General features: G+C 52.3%; 1 protein-coding gene across 1 annotated transcript in view; it reads right to left on the bottom strand.

Moving 5' to 3' along the window:
* Positions 1–2,359: 2,359 nt before the first annotated feature.
* PIK3R5 (phosphoinositide-3-kinase regulatory subunit 5) overlaps positions 2,360–15,240 on the bottom strand; it is a 29,393-nt gene continuing 16,512 nt past the window's right edge. The window contains exons 8-19 of the mRNA XM_032706931.1: positions 14,791–14,944; positions 14,246–14,329; positions 12,357–13,104; positions 12,113–12,260; positions 11,883–12,008; positions 11,506–11,631; positions 10,618–10,711; positions 9,303–9,379; positions 8,002–8,095; positions 6,351–6,433; positions 6,047–6,156; positions 2,360–5,015 (exon numbers count right to left, since the gene is read on the bottom strand). Of these exons, the coding sequence (XP_032562822.1) occupies positions 4,874–5,015; positions 6,047–6,156; positions 6,351–6,433; positions 8,002–8,095; positions 9,303–9,379; positions 10,618–10,711; positions 11,506–11,631; positions 11,883–12,008; positions 12,113–12,260; positions 12,357–13,104; positions 14,246–14,329; positions 14,791–14,944 (1,986 nt within the window). The 3' untranslated portion in view covers positions 2,360–4,873. The remainder of the gene's footprint in view (positions 5,016–6,046; positions 6,157–6,350; positions 6,434–8,001; positions 8,096–9,302; positions 9,380–10,617; positions 10,712–11,505; positions 11,632–11,882; positions 12,009–12,112; positions 12,261–12,356; positions 13,105–14,245; positions 14,330–14,790; positions 14,945–15,240) is intronic.

Below are 15,240 nucleotides of genomic sequence, written 5' to 3'. Positions count from 1 at the left end.
AGGAAAACTCTGTTCCTCATGCAGGCACAGGGAGCCTTATTAACTTTTAATTGATCATTGATTAGCACCGGTAAGACAAGGGCAGTGGAGCAGAGGCACTGCCAGGAGAGGTGAACAGCTGCCTGGAGCCCAGGAAAGTTCCACTTGTCCAGCTTCACTCCCGTTAGTCCTGAGCAAAGGTCAGTCCTGAAACAACCAGGGATGCCCTTTTCAGTCACAGGTGCTGGACAGAACCCTTCAGAAATCAGTAAAATTCACAGAAGTTTCCAACTTTTACTTTACAACTGCCTGTAAAAGCAGCTAAAACGTGCACATGGGAAGCAGCTGGATCTACCAGCCCAGAAACCTGCAGCCACAAGAGGGAACCAGGGCAGGGAATTTGGCAGAAGACATTCTCTGGATTTCTTTTGCTTCTCCCTTTTCTTCTGGAAGTGCTGTATTATTGGTGTGTCTCTGGACAAACCCCTCTGGGTCAGGCAGATCCTGTCCCTGGCACAGGGGAGAATTTGGGCACTGTAGCTGGCTTAGCCCATCCCTGACTCAGGCAAGGAGCCCAGCTCAGGGCTCGCTGCCAGCAGGACCTGAGCTGGCCCCAGGTGCCCCTGCCTTGGCTGAAGGAAATTTGAGCTGCAGGGATGGGAGCAGACAGGCAGCACAGAGACAGAAAGGAAGGGATGATGCTATGGGGCTGGGACCCAGGAGACATCCCAGGCATGCTAATCCTGGCCCTGTAATGGAACACAGGGACTGAGCACTGCTGGGAAGCTGACTCTGCTCTCTGCTACTTCTTGCTACAGCTGAGAGAGCAGATGAGCACCTTTGACATGCCTCCTGTAAGAGATCTCCAGGAAATAATTCAGGTCTTAATTCAGCCTAACTGAGGTCCCCAAAACCCCAGGTCTTTGTGGGCTTCCACACCTGGTGTCATCCCCCCATCTGCTGGTCTCTTGCTGTGGGACACCTAGAAATGACACCCATGGGACCACACGTGTGTCTGCCAGGAAACAGAAGGACAAGAGCAAGGTTTGCCCCACAGTTGCAACAACCAACCAGTTCAACACATGCAGTGCTGAGCTGCAGGAGCCCACGGCCATGCCAACTCATTCCTGTCCTTTGATGCTAATTAATTCTGTATTTCTAATTAACCACTTAAGTGGCCACTTAAGAACCCCTTCTCTGGATGAGCACTGGCTCATGACGTTCTTCACCTCACGCACTAGAACGTTCCAGCTCTGCCAAGTCCAGCTGAGGTGGCTGTGGATGACCAGCCCTGAGAGAGCAGGGCACCTGAAACTGCCACTTCACCTCAGCTGTGCAGGACTTCAGGGATCAGACCTGAACCCTGATCCCAAACTTCTTGACATGCACATTTTTAGAACAAAGTGCTTTCTTACTGCTTCGGATTTAATCATACCTGTTCCTCTTTCCACTTACCTCTATAAAAGAAAAGAACAGAGAGGGGGGGAATTGGTGGTTTAGGGGTGTTTTTGAGAACAAACAAAAACAGATTATCACTCCAGCTTAGAAAATATTCCTTATCTGCCTTTTCAAAAGACCTTTTTAGTTAAAATACGCTTTTTGTTATTGTTTAATCAGCGTGAAAAAAGACAGCTAATACATGACAAAGTGCTGATTAACAGAAGTTATTCTCATCTGGTTGCTGGCTTGTCTGAGCTCAAATGACTTTTCCCGTGTTGTTTATTTGATCATGACACACTGGCCCTCACACCTACCAACTGAGCCTCTTTCCTTGAATATCCACAGGTGACAGTGGAGGGAGTTTAATGTTTCCAAGTGTCATTTCATATTTCAGAGCACTTTCAGCAGCAACAGCTCCAGCTGCCAATCTGCATCCCCAGAGAAGCAGAAGGGATTTTTCCAAGTCAGAAATCCCTCAGTATCAGCATATTCTGTCATTCTGTAATATCCACCTGCTGACCCTGAGCAGGGACCCTTCACACCAGAGCTCTGCTCTCCCCCCAGGCTGGACCTTGTCCCTGGCCCCAGGAGCAAATCAACACAGCAAAGGTCAGGGAGCCCCAGAGAAGGGAAGGGCACGCACAGATCTCACCTTGCACACACAGGCTCTGCTCGTTTCTTTTCTCCTTAATCCAGCACGAAGCCAATTTGGGATTTACAACACCAAACCTGCTTTTTCACTCACAGAACAGAAGCAGCTCAATTAACCTCCGGAGGTCTCCGTGTCGTGCCCTCTGGGACCGAGCTCATGACTATAATGGCCTTTATAAGCTTTTTCCTGCTCCCAGAGCAGCTCCTCTGTGAGGGACCTGCGTGTCCTCCTCGTGGAGATTCCTCCCCTGCCTCCCCCCCTGCTCAGGAATTACTTGACCCAAACTTGTACTCGAAATAAATCAACATTTAATACTTTACAATTCCTTTAAAAGTTCTTCGACCAGTATTTTACAGATCAGCACAGACTTTACACAGATTTGGTGAGGCTGCACATATGTACAAAGATGACCTGAAAGAACCCCGCAATTCTTTTGTTTCCAGAAAGCATCAGAGGTCAAAACCTCAGCCAGGATTATGAGTCCTTAGAGTTTGTGCTTGTTTTTCCTCTATAGGTTGGAAATTCTCTTCTCCAGTATTCCTGGAGGGCCAGCTGAAACCAGAGTGGTTTATACCATACCAGTGGCAGGGATATATTTAGCCACGGATATCAAGATCACAAACAGCAATGTTTTGACAGGATAAGGTGCTATTTTAAAGTATTGAACAACAATAACCAGCTGTCAAATTTCAGCCCCATTGGAGAAAACACACACAAACCTGCCTGGGAAATGAAAAGTCAGTGAAGAAAACTTATTCCAAGTGCATGGAAAGAGCCATTAAAATCTGTTTCTGATCCCTTGAGCCTGTTGGATTTACAATAGTGATGCAGAGAAGTGCACAGCAGTGACCTCAGTGGTCCTGTCTCACCCTGCAGGCAGCCTGTGAGGGAGGAGACAGCCCAGCCCGACCTGCCAAGCCTGTGCTGAGAACAAGGGATGGACACTGCTCCATGCAGGAAGAGATGGTGCTCCTGGAGTTGGTGCATGGCTGGGGAAGGTGGGTCCTTGCTGGGAGTCTAAGCTGGCTCTGCATCCTGGTGGAGCCAGAGCTGTTCAATGTTCATGTTCAATGGATCCTTCACCCCACATGAGGGTTTTTTCTTGGAGTCCCCAAGGCAACACCATCCTTGAGATGGTTGATTCAAGTGGAAGGATGGAGCACAGAGGCCTCAGGAGCGTGTTCATGTCTCGTATTTGCTCATCTCTGGCCACTGGCAGAAGTTACACACAACTGCTGAGGACACCAGAGCCAGCAAGGACCATGATGTCACCCCTGGGGTGTCCCCAAGGGTGTGACTCCCCCCCCCAAAGTGTCACCAAGCTGTCCCCAGCCACACAGTGGGAGCAGAAAGCAGGACCAGCAGCCAGCAGGGCCAGGACCAGAGTTGATGGCACAGGAGGGATTCCCCAAACACATCCAGGAGATATGGGGGAATCCACACACACCTGACCCATCACACTCTGGGTGAACCCTGCAGCCCCCCAGCAGTACTGGGGGCCCCTTTCAGACCTTTCCAGGGAGCACATGTCCTTGGCATCAAGATCCTGAAGCAGGGAGCTGCCTCTTTATCTCTAATACAACACCCAAAAACTACCAAGAAACACCTCAAGGGCTCTGAAACCTGGAAAGGCTTTTCCAGTCTTATTTTTTTGCTCGTTGGGTCAGAATACCTCTAAATACCCCCAAATATTGCACCTTTCTGTACCTAAAGCCCTGCAGAGAGAAGGAAGAGGGAAGAATGCCTTTTGCCAGGGAGAGGGATCTCAAATCCTATTGTCCCTTGCAAGTGTCATTAGTGGTTCTGGTGCTGGGTCTTTCTCTATCAAAGGTACCTCTTCAGGTGAACTTAAGGCAATCCTAATGGTTTCCCCAGTGCTTCCCTCCCTCCCTGAGTTCAGCATGGTTCCTGATGTATTTCAAGTAGCTATTGAGGATTCAGACTCTGGGGCGTCTCCAGCAAACAGTGCTGGGAGCAGGAAGCAAGACCAGGGGCTGAACAGGGAATATTCACAGGTGAATGCTGAAATTCTGCAGAAATTGGAAACTCCTCTCCTGCAGGTCCTGGCTGTCCATTAAATACACGGATACACGACATGCTGTCCATGCCCTGGAATGGCCTATGGCACTCAGTTCACTGGAACACACAGCAGTTTACAGCCCATGCTGGGGACTTGCTGGGCTGCAGTTGGGTTGCTCTGCTTGTCTACAAGACACCCAACCTTCAGAATTTAAAGGTAACCTTGAGAAAGCCCATCCCCATCCCCATCCCCAAGGAACTGCCCTGAGCATCCTCGGCCTGTTACAGGTGAAATGGCACCGGCTGGGTGATCTGTAACTGCACACACATTGCAGGACACCTACCACCACTCAGCCAAGGACATTCATTGGCCAGAATATCCCCCCATGAGCTCACTGTCCCCACCCCAGATCCCACTGGCCTTGCAGTCACTGTCAAACACAGCCACAGCACCTTTTGCTGGCAGGAAAATCCCCCGGCCTTGCCTTGCCTTCTTCACCCAGGTGTTGCCAGTTGGCTGAACCAGGTGGAGATCTCAAGGAAAGCACTTTCCTCCCATTGCTGAGGAACCCTGAGAGATACCAGAGCACACCACCAACGTTCCCATTTCCCAAGGATGGGCCAAGCCCAGACCAGGAGCAGCTCAGCCACCACAATAACACTTCAGCTACAGGACATCTTGGACGAGCACAGCTGGGTATCCAAAGAAGGACAGTCAGCTTCCTTTTCCTGAGCCTGGATTGGTGTGGGGTGGGAGCCTGGTCTGGAAGGACACAGGGATCTTCAAGGCAGTGCTCCACTGAAGGTGGCAATGGGTAAACACAGGAGAGAGTGGAACTCAGAGGGGTCCTGGGCAGGCAGAGAGCACCCTCTCAGTGCAAAGGGATCACTGTCTCTGGGTTTGTAGCACACAGAGATCTCACACCTGCAGGGGAACAAAGAGAAAACAACATCTAAGTATACTCTAATATTAGAGTATAGTATATTCTGATAATATAGAATATTCTGTGTATATCCTGGTATTCCTCAGGTGCAGCAGGAATATCTAAAACCAAACAAGAATCAGTGCAGCCTTTAACAGGACTGGAGTCTGAGTGCTGGGAGTTCAGGTCTTTCAGCTGGCTCAGACTGGGACCAAGAGCAGAACCATCCATAAAGAGTATTTGCTGAAACTCATTGGAAAAACAACAACTTTTGCACCCCTCAGGTTTTGGGGAGATGGAAAGAGCTCCTTTACCATTTCATGCACTGAACTCCACTATCCCCTGAGTTTCATGATAAACAACTTTAGGAGAAACACTTCTCTTTGGGGTTATTTAAGACATAAGATCCCCAATATTTCTCTGTTAGAGGCAGCATAACCTTGCAGAGTTCTGCTCAGTCTGAGGGAGAAATTACAATGTCTGTACATCAACTGGTTTGATCTCCTGTGCTCATGGAAGTATCTTGTCTACACTGAGATTTCAAATTTCACCACCTGGGGAGCCACTCTGGTGCCCTGAGGAGACAACAGAGAAGAACAGTCCAGTGAAGAATTCCTGCTCTACCCCAGACTCTCCTATGAACGTCATGGATTCCTTCTGCAGTGGGGATGCCAAAGGCAGGGAAGGACCCAAATGAGGTCTAAAAGTTGAAGGCTCTGCTCATGTACCCAGTGCTCTTCAAACTCCTCATTATCTCACATAGCCTCTGGTTTATTGCTGAAAAACATGTCTTCAGGTTTGAAGAGTTGACTGGGGCCTTCATGAAGGTAAACTCCTGCTGAGACATGAGCAGGACCACCCATCCCAGCTGAGCTCAGCTGCCCTGCAGAGCTTGGGGTTGTATCACCCAGCTTGGGCAGCTGGCACAGACCCACCACGATGCTCAGGACCTCATCCCCCCCCCTTCACAGGCAAGCCCTGGACACAGGATGCACCATCCCAGGAGTGCAGTTGGCCCCATTTCAGTTCCCACCTGGTTACACTCTGCAGGATCTTCTGCTCATCCTGGTCCAGGCACACGGCAAAGGAGGACTGGACACCGATAATCTGGACCTTGTCTACTTTTATCTGGGACACACTGATCTGCTGAGAGAATGAGAGCTGGGGTGAGGGAGCTGGGGGGCTCAGTGCACTGCCCTGTGCGGGGAAGGGGAGCTGGGCACCCCTAAGGCAGGTCTGGGGGCCACCAGCAAACAGATCCCCAAGGAGCTGCTCTCTCCAGCTGGGTCAGGCCAACCTCACCTTACCAAGTGTAAAAGCACCATGATTAGAGTTACCTGATTGAAACTTTTTTTGGATTTGGAGTTTTGCCTTTTGACCACCTCTGTCATGGTTAAGTTCAGACACTCTGTCTTTGAGGCTGTAACAAAACAAAACTGCATCAACTGGGGTTTCTAGACCACTGGTGAGAACCCAAGTGGTCCCTCCACCCCTCAAAGCACCCCAGGGCCAGTGGCTCCAGCAGGACCCCATTGCTGGGGGAAATGCAGTACAGGTCCAGCCTTCCTTCCCTCAGGCTAATCCACATGGAAAACAAGCAACAGGGACACAGAGGGAAGAGGACATTTAACTGTCTTAGGACCCCAACAGGAGAAAAAACACTGCCCCATCATCATGAGGAAATTTTAACTCTCCCAGCATGTCCACTTGGAGATGCTTCTTCGTGCCTGGAATCACAGTGACATCCTGTGGTCAAACTGCTGAATGTGAAAACCAATGGAGATCATCCAGGGGACCAGATTTCTCTTGGAAGGAGGGAGATTCATGAAGCTTCTCCTCAGAGTGGAGCTGAGGACACCTCCTGATACAAAGCCACAGCACTGGCAGCACAGGTGAACTAGAGCAGAAACAACCAACTCGAAGTATAGAGGAGGTGAGAAACTAATTCCTGCTGGTTTTTCTCCCAGAGTTGTCTACATGGCTTCATGGATGGGGCAGCAAGAGGAGAGAGAGGAGGGATGGAGGTTTAGGTGGAGCTCCATGGAGCATGTAGGGGATGTCTATCTATCTGCCTATTTAGCAGATCAGCCATTTGCCCTGAGTATTCTGTTCACAAACCCCACATCTGCCAGGAACAAAGTACTAAAGGAAAAAGGAACTAAAAATCCCTCAGTTTATTTAGAATTGGATGTGTGAATGCCAAACCAGCAGTTCTTAAGCAAGAACAAACAGATCACTTCACTCTCGTGACCAGTGAGGGCACTTGAGGAAACGGCTGGAGCTGAGTCAGGGGAGATGTAGGCTGGATCTCAGAAAAAGGTTTTTCACCCAAAGGGTGGTTGAGCACTGGAATCACAGCACCAAGCCTGTCTGAGTTCAAGCAGCATTTGGACAATGCTCTCAGGCACACGGTGTGACACATTCTGTGATTCTATTGCTTCTAAACACACACACGGACTAAAAGTCTTGGTGCTTTTAAAGGGCTCAAAGCTTTATTAATTGGAAACCTGACTAGAAAAAGAGACTTATGGAGCCAACCCACATGGCAGGCAGCTCTCTCTGAGCTGCAGGAAGGGGACCAGGCTGAAGCACCAGGTTAGCAAGAGCTGCTGAAAGCTGGCTGTGGATGCAGGACAAGCACCTTGCCCTGGTCCTGCTTCATCTAACAACACTGGTACCTCCTTACTAAACAAGTGTTGCTCTGGAAAGCACTTCCCTCCAGTGACCATCCTGCTGTTTGGACCATCCCAGCCCCATCCCTAATGGATATTCCATTTTCCAGCTGGAAGCTTTAGGACAGTGGGACATGAAATTCCCTTTGTCCCTGATGTGATGCCAAGGACAGCCAAGGACTAGGGAACACCAGGCACCTCCCATGTATCTCCTGCGTTCACACAGCCCTCATTTGCCCCAGCCAGAAGATCCACACTGTCCTGTCGCTCCACCAGTCCCTCCCACTGTTCCCTAGGCACAGCCACCTCTACTCACCAAGCTCTTCATACTTCTTGCAGGCTTTGCTAAGGTTGACAGACGTGCAGACCTTCTCAACATCATTCCAGTGACTTCTTCCACTGACAGCTGTCTGCAGGGACCAAGCAGAACCCAGGAGAGAGAATCACAGAATCATTTAGCTTGAAAAAGGCCTTTAAGATCACTGAGTCCAACCCTAAATCTGGCACTGCCAAGCCCACCACTAAACCATGTCCTTAAGCACCACATCTACATGTTTCTGAAGTACCCCCAGGGATGGTGAGTCAAACACTGCTTTAAGAAGCATGTGCCAGGGCTTGACAACCCTTTTGGTGGAGAAATATATCCTAAGATCCAACCTGAACCTGCATTTCCTTTTGTCCTGTCCCTTGTTCCCTGGGAGCAGAGCCCGACCCCCCCCCCGGCTCCCCCCTCCTGTCAGGGGGTTGCAGAGCCAGAAGGTCCCCCCTGAGCCTCCTTTGCTCCAGGCTGAGCCCCCCCAGCTCCCTCAGCTGCTCCTGCTGCTCCAGCCCCTTCCCAGCTCCGTTCCCTTCCCTGCACACGCTCCAGCCCCTCAGTGTCTCTCTTGTCTGAGGGGCCCAGAGCTGCCCCAGCACTGGAGGTGCCCCAGCAGTGCCAGCACAGGGACAGTCCCTGCCCTGGGGCTGTGACACACCAGGGCTGGCACAGCCCAGGGGCCATTGGCCTCTTGCCCCCCTGGGCTCACCTGGGCTCACGTCCAGCCCCTGTCACCAGCACCCCCAGGGCCTTTCCCACCAGCAGCTTTCCAGCTGCTCTGCTCCCAGCCCAGAGCTGTGACCCCACCACAAATGCCACACTCCAGGCTGGTGTCACTCTACCTTCCACCCCACACCATCCAGTGTGGGCTGGCTCACATCTGGATTCACTTGGAGCTGCACAAAGTTCGAGTAGGCATAAAAATTCATTTAATCTTGGATTCACAAAAAAATTGCCCAGGCAAAACCACTAAATGACTGCAGAGGAACCAATAAAACAGGAATACTGCTGTGCCCAGCACAAGATTGCTCCCTGGAGGCAAAGTCTACCTGTGTAAAGTGGCACTGAGAGCACAAACAGCCTGTGGAAGATGGCTACACATTCCATTTTACTGGGCTGAACAGGAGTGGAAAGCCACCTCCAATTAGCCACTAAATGGACAATTAGCCTGAATTTGGCTTGGATTCGAGCTCCTCCAGCAGACTGTCAGCCTTGCCTCTCTCAGCCCCCAGATGAGACTTGCCTACCCAGCACAGAGGTGGATTCTGCCCCGTTTGTCTGTGTGAGTCCCACACACTCACCTTGCTGTAGGCAATCTGTAGTGTTAGTGGGATTGCTTCCCTGTCTCCATCTATGCCCAGCCTTTTGCTGCCTGGACCTGCACAAAACAAGGAGCAAATGTCACACAGTGGCTTTTTATGCCCATCCTTCACTGGCTACTGATAGAGCAGCACAATCAGTACCTACAGAAAGGGGGGGAAATGGTTTGCTGAACACGGCTGTGGAGCAAAAAGGCAAAAAAAAGAAAAGGTGGCTTCAAAGCTGCCAGAAAGCAATTAATCCCGTGCAGAAATTCCAACACAAAGCACCACAAGCTGCTCTGCAGAACTGAAAGAGGTGCTGGCTAAGCTGGTGCAGAGGGGTCAGTGCTCCAGGGAAAACACAAAGCAATAAAAGGCCACATTGCTAACCCGGCTCCTGTTTTTCCAGGCATATTTCTGCCCACATTAAATTAGCCTTGAAATACAGTGCCCAACACTTCCTAAGTCTTCCCCCCCCCCCCCCCCCCGGATAATTTTTTGCAGATGTGGTGTTTCGTCACACAACCCAAGGGAAAACCATCCGAGTCAGGATTGGTGGTTTCACGAGTTAGTGGGAAGAGGTCTTGCCCAAGCCTGGATTTTGGGGGACTGGGGTGGTGACACTTCACGTGGGGGATGTTTTACGAGCTCTGTTTAGAAAGACAAGGCGAGATCACAGAAAAGCAGTTGGTTAAGGACACGAAGCCGCGTGTTTATGTGCAGTACTGTGGGTTGGCCACGAGAGGTCTGTGTGCTCTGCACCAGAGCACGAGGTCCCGGGTACCGGGACGAGCTGGAGACCACGCTGCAGGCGGATAGATGTTCCTGCCATTGCTCCTCCTCTCTAATACTATTAATTTTTACAAATTCCTAACATAAATGTACATTCAGGAAGGCTCCAAGTGTGCACACACACAAACCTTGCTTTGCTAAGGAAACGGAAATATGGGTTTTATAAATGCCATTTCTGGAGAAAGCACAAACAGCAGCAAAAAGAAAAGATGTAAAGCTGCATTTGACCAGGTGCTGATGAAGGGAAGGAAATGGGCTTGAATCTGTTTTGTTGTAAATCCATTCTAGAGTTAACAGCAGCAAAAACAACAAGGCTTTGCCATGTCTTGGCTCCTGAAGAGGAGCGCGCGAATTAGGATATTTCTCTTCCAAATTAGCAAAGAGCTGTCTGAACCTTTGCTCAGGCTGGGTCAGACATGTCCCACAGCCCATGCTCCCTCCAGCCCCTCTTTCCCTTCGCCTCCCAGCCCCATGGTTTGCAGACCCCCACAGTGGGTGGGTGGGTGCAGCAGCAGGTACAGACCTGATGCCTTGATGGCCCGTGTGGCTGCTGAGTGGCCCAGCTCGAGGGAATGGATGAAGACTTCAGTCATCTTTTCTCCCCCGATGAAGGTGAGCTGCCAGGGGAGAACAGTGAAGATGTGGTGGTGAGACCACCCAGCCTGTGCCAGGCAGTGTTCATCCCTCTTAACTCCTTTTCACAGAAAACAGGTCAGTTTGGGAAAATCCTTTCATGTTCTCAAAACACACCTTTCAACAGCTGCTCTGGGTGACACTTGTCTTTAGCTGTACTTCAGGCTGCTCTAACAGACCACCAGCAAGTCAAACAACCCAAACCCTAACTTTCACTTTAAGAAAACTCCACAGCCCACTGGAAAGAAACTCCATGATGAGTCTGGGCATTGCTTTTTGGGAGCACAAATTCCACGAAAAGCAGCAGCTGGGCTCACGACAGCCCCGCTGCATCTGGTCCCGAGCCACAGCACCAAAACAGTTGTTGTAGCCCCACATTCAACCTTCCCCACCACATCTGCCACAGGCACACAGCTGGGTGTAGAAGACAGGTTCACGGAGGGGCTTGGTTTGGGACACAGAGCACTGGAGAGACTTCCAGCAATGTGAATAACCTGCCAGCACTGACAGGCATTGATTTGTGTCATGAGGAAAGGAATTATGATGGAAAACTGCTTGTGTGACTTCAGGATTGTCTGAGCAGGACCTGCATGCTCTCAGCTCCTGAGCCAGGAGCATCAGCAAAGCAACGTAGACACTCTGAGACCGAGCTCTGCCTCAGCAGCACGTGGTGGCTGCGACACACCCACATCGCTTCACAGGCAGGTCCCAACCTGGTGGCACAGGCAGAAGACCCTCCCTTTCCCCTCAGAAGATGGGGCTGAGCCCCTTTGCCTACCTCTGTCTGGTAGAGCTGCAGCAGGACGGGGCGTGCGGCGAAGCGGCAATAGTAGAGGATCATGTCTGCCAGGATGGGCAGCTGCTCCTGGGAGTCCTCCTGGGGCTCAGCCTCCGGCTTGGCAGACTGTGGTGGGAGAATAAGTCAGCAACATGATGGGGTATGTGGTACTTACATCCAGAACTGTCCATCCCACCCCACTGGGGACAGAAACCCTCCTTCTGACCACCAGGAACGCCCCATCTCCATCCTGTGTCCATGTAGCACAGGCTCTTGTAGAGGATCGTGGTGGCCCAGTGCTAAGCGGAAGTTTCTCTGATCAGGTCCCCAGTTCCTCTGGGAAGAAGGATGAGCCCTACCAGCTGGCACACACACACCTGACACAGGACGTCCATGGGCAGGTTCATCAGCCCAAGAACGTTGCGCTCGTACCACGGGTCCAACACGCCGATGTAGTGGGAGATGTCGTTAGTGCTGCTCTCCGTCCCAGCCGAGGTGGGATCCTGAAACCACACGCCCTGGGGTCACTCCGAGGGCCCCCCAGGCTCCCCTCAGCCTGCCCTGCCAGCCCTGGTACCACAAGCCCCGTGGTGAGCAGGACACCTACCTGTGCCCGGAGCTGCGGGTCCCCCAGGGCTGGGGAGGGATGATGCATCAGGGGGGTCGAGGGAGCCAAGCAGCTCCTCTTCACCGGGACGTAGAAAAACTGCAGCTTGAAGTACCTTGTCAGTGAGGGGCAGGTGCTCTCCTTGAGCCTGGGAGAAGGTGGAGAGGGCTGGGTGAGCAGAGCAGCGCGGGATGTCCCAGCAGAGCCAGGTCCCCGCAGTCAGACCCCGCACCTCCCGGCTCACCTGAGGTTGCTGTAGGCTCGGGCCACCTTCCCCGAGATGCGGTCGGAGCCGAACACCACGACACGCAGGGTGGACACCTTGGTGTCCTCGTCGTAGCTGAGGAAGGGCCGCCGGGGCAGGCTGAGGTGCCGGGGGGCCAGCGGGGCCGGCAGGCGCTGGCTCAGCACGTGCTGCGGCAGCGAGTGCGCGCGCCGGGAGCGCGCCGGGACGCGCAGCCGGGCCTGCGACGCGCACAGGCTCTCGGCACGGCGCAGCGGCAGCGAGCCCCTGTCCGGGCAGTCCTTCAGCTCCCTCCTCAGCACCAGCTGGCTTTTGCTCTTGAACAGTCTGTAGATCTTGGTGGTCAGTGTTTGCCTGTATTTGTGGTGGGTCTTCTCCGCCTTCAGCTCCGTCCTCCCCACCATGTCCAGGGAGCTCTCGTCGCTGTCCTCTGCGTACCCGCTGTCCATGCAGTCCTTCAGGCTGGAGACAAACGACTTCAGGGACTTTCTGGAGACCACTGTCAGCTCCGAGATAGAGTCCTTGGAGGAGGTGAAGAGGGACATTCGTGAGGGCTTAGATCCCTCCTCTGACAGCACAGAGTACACGGAGTCACTGGAAATGGCACAGAGGGGGGAAAGCAGCGAGTCTCGCTCAGGGGAGCAGCCGTCGGTTTCCACATCCTCCTCCTCTTCGTCCTCCTCCTCGTTCTCCGAGGCCATGGGCTCAACAACGCTGCACTCCTTGCTGAGGACATCATTGAGGATATCTGAAAGGCAACCAGAGGCAGATCACGTCCACCCTGGGCTCCAGTAGAACCACTGCATTTGTGATGGCCCCAGATGTGATGGCCCCAGACAACACCACCACTACATCATGGCCAGTACTCTCTTTGATCCTGCACGGCTTCAAAGAAGGAGCTGGAAACCTCCTCCTGAATGTTTTCAGATTTCCCTAAAGTGCTCAGTTGCAATGCAAAACAAAACGTATTTCTCTCCCTAAGGTCACACTCTGTTTGGGTTCTCAAAAGGCAAACACCACTTGGGCTTCTGCTTCCTTCCTATACAGCTTTCACAATGCACTCCAGGTTTAACCAGAGGGCAGGAGGAAAGCCAGGTATTCGGCTGATCAAACCCCAAATTGAACCCACTGTGGCTTCCTGGCAAGGCTGGACTCACTGCAAAGCCTGAGCCAGAGCTCTACTCCAGCTTGCTGGGGCCAGCAGGCAATGACCACTGAACATTCACAGGAACACACAAGGTCTTCCAGGAATGGGGAAGCTGGAGAGACCAGCTTGGCAGAAGGGGAACCCACTGCTTCCCCTCCAAAACTGCTGTGGCCGGGCTGAGAGCACAGCAAAGGCACCCATTCCTTGGCCATCCCTGCTGAAGGGGCGAAGAGCTGTCATGTCTGACCAGTTTCAATTCCACAGAGTCTCAGTATCCCAGTCAGGCTTTCCCAGCAACAATTATTTCTAGGGCATAAGCAAGGTTTCCTCCTTGCAGAGGAGCTTCCTACCAAACAACATCTTGTCCTACCAATACTCCCATGGACTTGGGTGCAATGAATTTATTCCAGCTTAATGCAAGGTATAACCCTGCCCAGGAGATTAAGCCCTGCATGATTTGTCTCTGGAAAAACGTGATTTGGGGCCACCAGTGTCCTGTGCCCTCTGCTTGGGATCACAGCAGGCATCACACCTGAGCTGTCACCCACATCCTGTCCCATCTAGGGGACACTGGCACCCACTGGGTCATTTCTCCCTCCAGCACCAACAATGTGTTATCAGCTCTTTCACCCAGTTGGATGTGGCAGCCCCAGCCAAGCTGAGACGTTGCTCAGTCACCCCTGGAATGGGGAACAGAGGGCTGTGGTCTCACTGGGATGACTGGGGGACCCCCTCCACTTACCAAAGTTATCCTGGTCCCAGCTGTACGTGTAGCAGCGGGCGGCAGGGATGGGGATGGTGTGGAGCTTGTGGGGCTGAGCCTCACCTGGGAAGAGAGGAGGGAGAGGACTTAAGTTTCCAAGGACCCCCAACACCAGCCCTGCCAGCCTCTCCTGGCCAGTGGGAGTTGCCATCCACCCCATGCACACATTTTGGGCAGCCCAAGTCATGCTGAACACCAACGATGTCAGTCACATGCAAAGGGGATGAGGGGACATTTCACACCCCTAAGAGCCATCAGACATCACAGCTACCAGCAGTTTCTGATTTAATGTTTTCATCTCACCCATACAGGCTGGACAGTTTGTTTTGTTGCTGTTTTAATGAAACCCTTTCTGGCTCATTGTGTGGTTACGAAGCAGGACCTGGGTTGGTGCTTTTTTTGTTGCAGTTTTTTCACTCGGTCAAAACTTTGTGCAAAATGCTCGCTGCTGCTGCTGCTGCTGCTGCAGGGGCTGAGCCTGCAGAACACCCCGGAGAAAAGAGGGGCCTGGGGGGGTTTCTCACCCGTGATGGCAGGAAAGGAGGCGGCCCCAGCGATGTCCCTGAGCACAGCCTGGAGCCGCTCCCGGGCCAGCCCGGGGTCGCTGCTGGCAGCCGCGATCTCCTGCGCGTCGGCAGCACTGGAGTAGATCTCCAACAGCTCTTCCAGCGTCTTGGACTGGGGGAGCAGAGCCAAGGTGAGAGATTGAGGGGTTCCCTCCACACAGGCAACACACAGGTCCTTGGGCAGGATCACGAACTGGGGGACTCTCTCCCTCCACCGCCCTCTACCCCCTTTCAAGTCGCCCAAAACTTTAGCGAAGAAAATAAAAGCATGTTTGAAAACACCCAAGGGGTTTTCTTCAAAATTTTTTGCCTCTCCTCCAAGCATTTCTCCGGTCAAACAAACGCTTTTGCTACACTTCAAATCTGAGGGCCCTTCCCCTCTACACTTAGGGATTGAGAAAGGAGGAA

The sequence above is a fragment of the Chiroxiphia lanceolata genome, chromosome 19 (assembly GCF_009829145.1).
Source record: "Chiroxiphia lanceolata isolate bChiLan1 chromosome 19, bChiLan1.pri, whole genome shotgun sequence".
NCBI lineage: Eukaryota > Metazoa > Chordata > Aves > Passeriformes > Pipridae > Chiroxiphia > Chiroxiphia lanceolata.
This window is presented reverse-complemented; position numbering and strand designations above follow the sequence as displayed.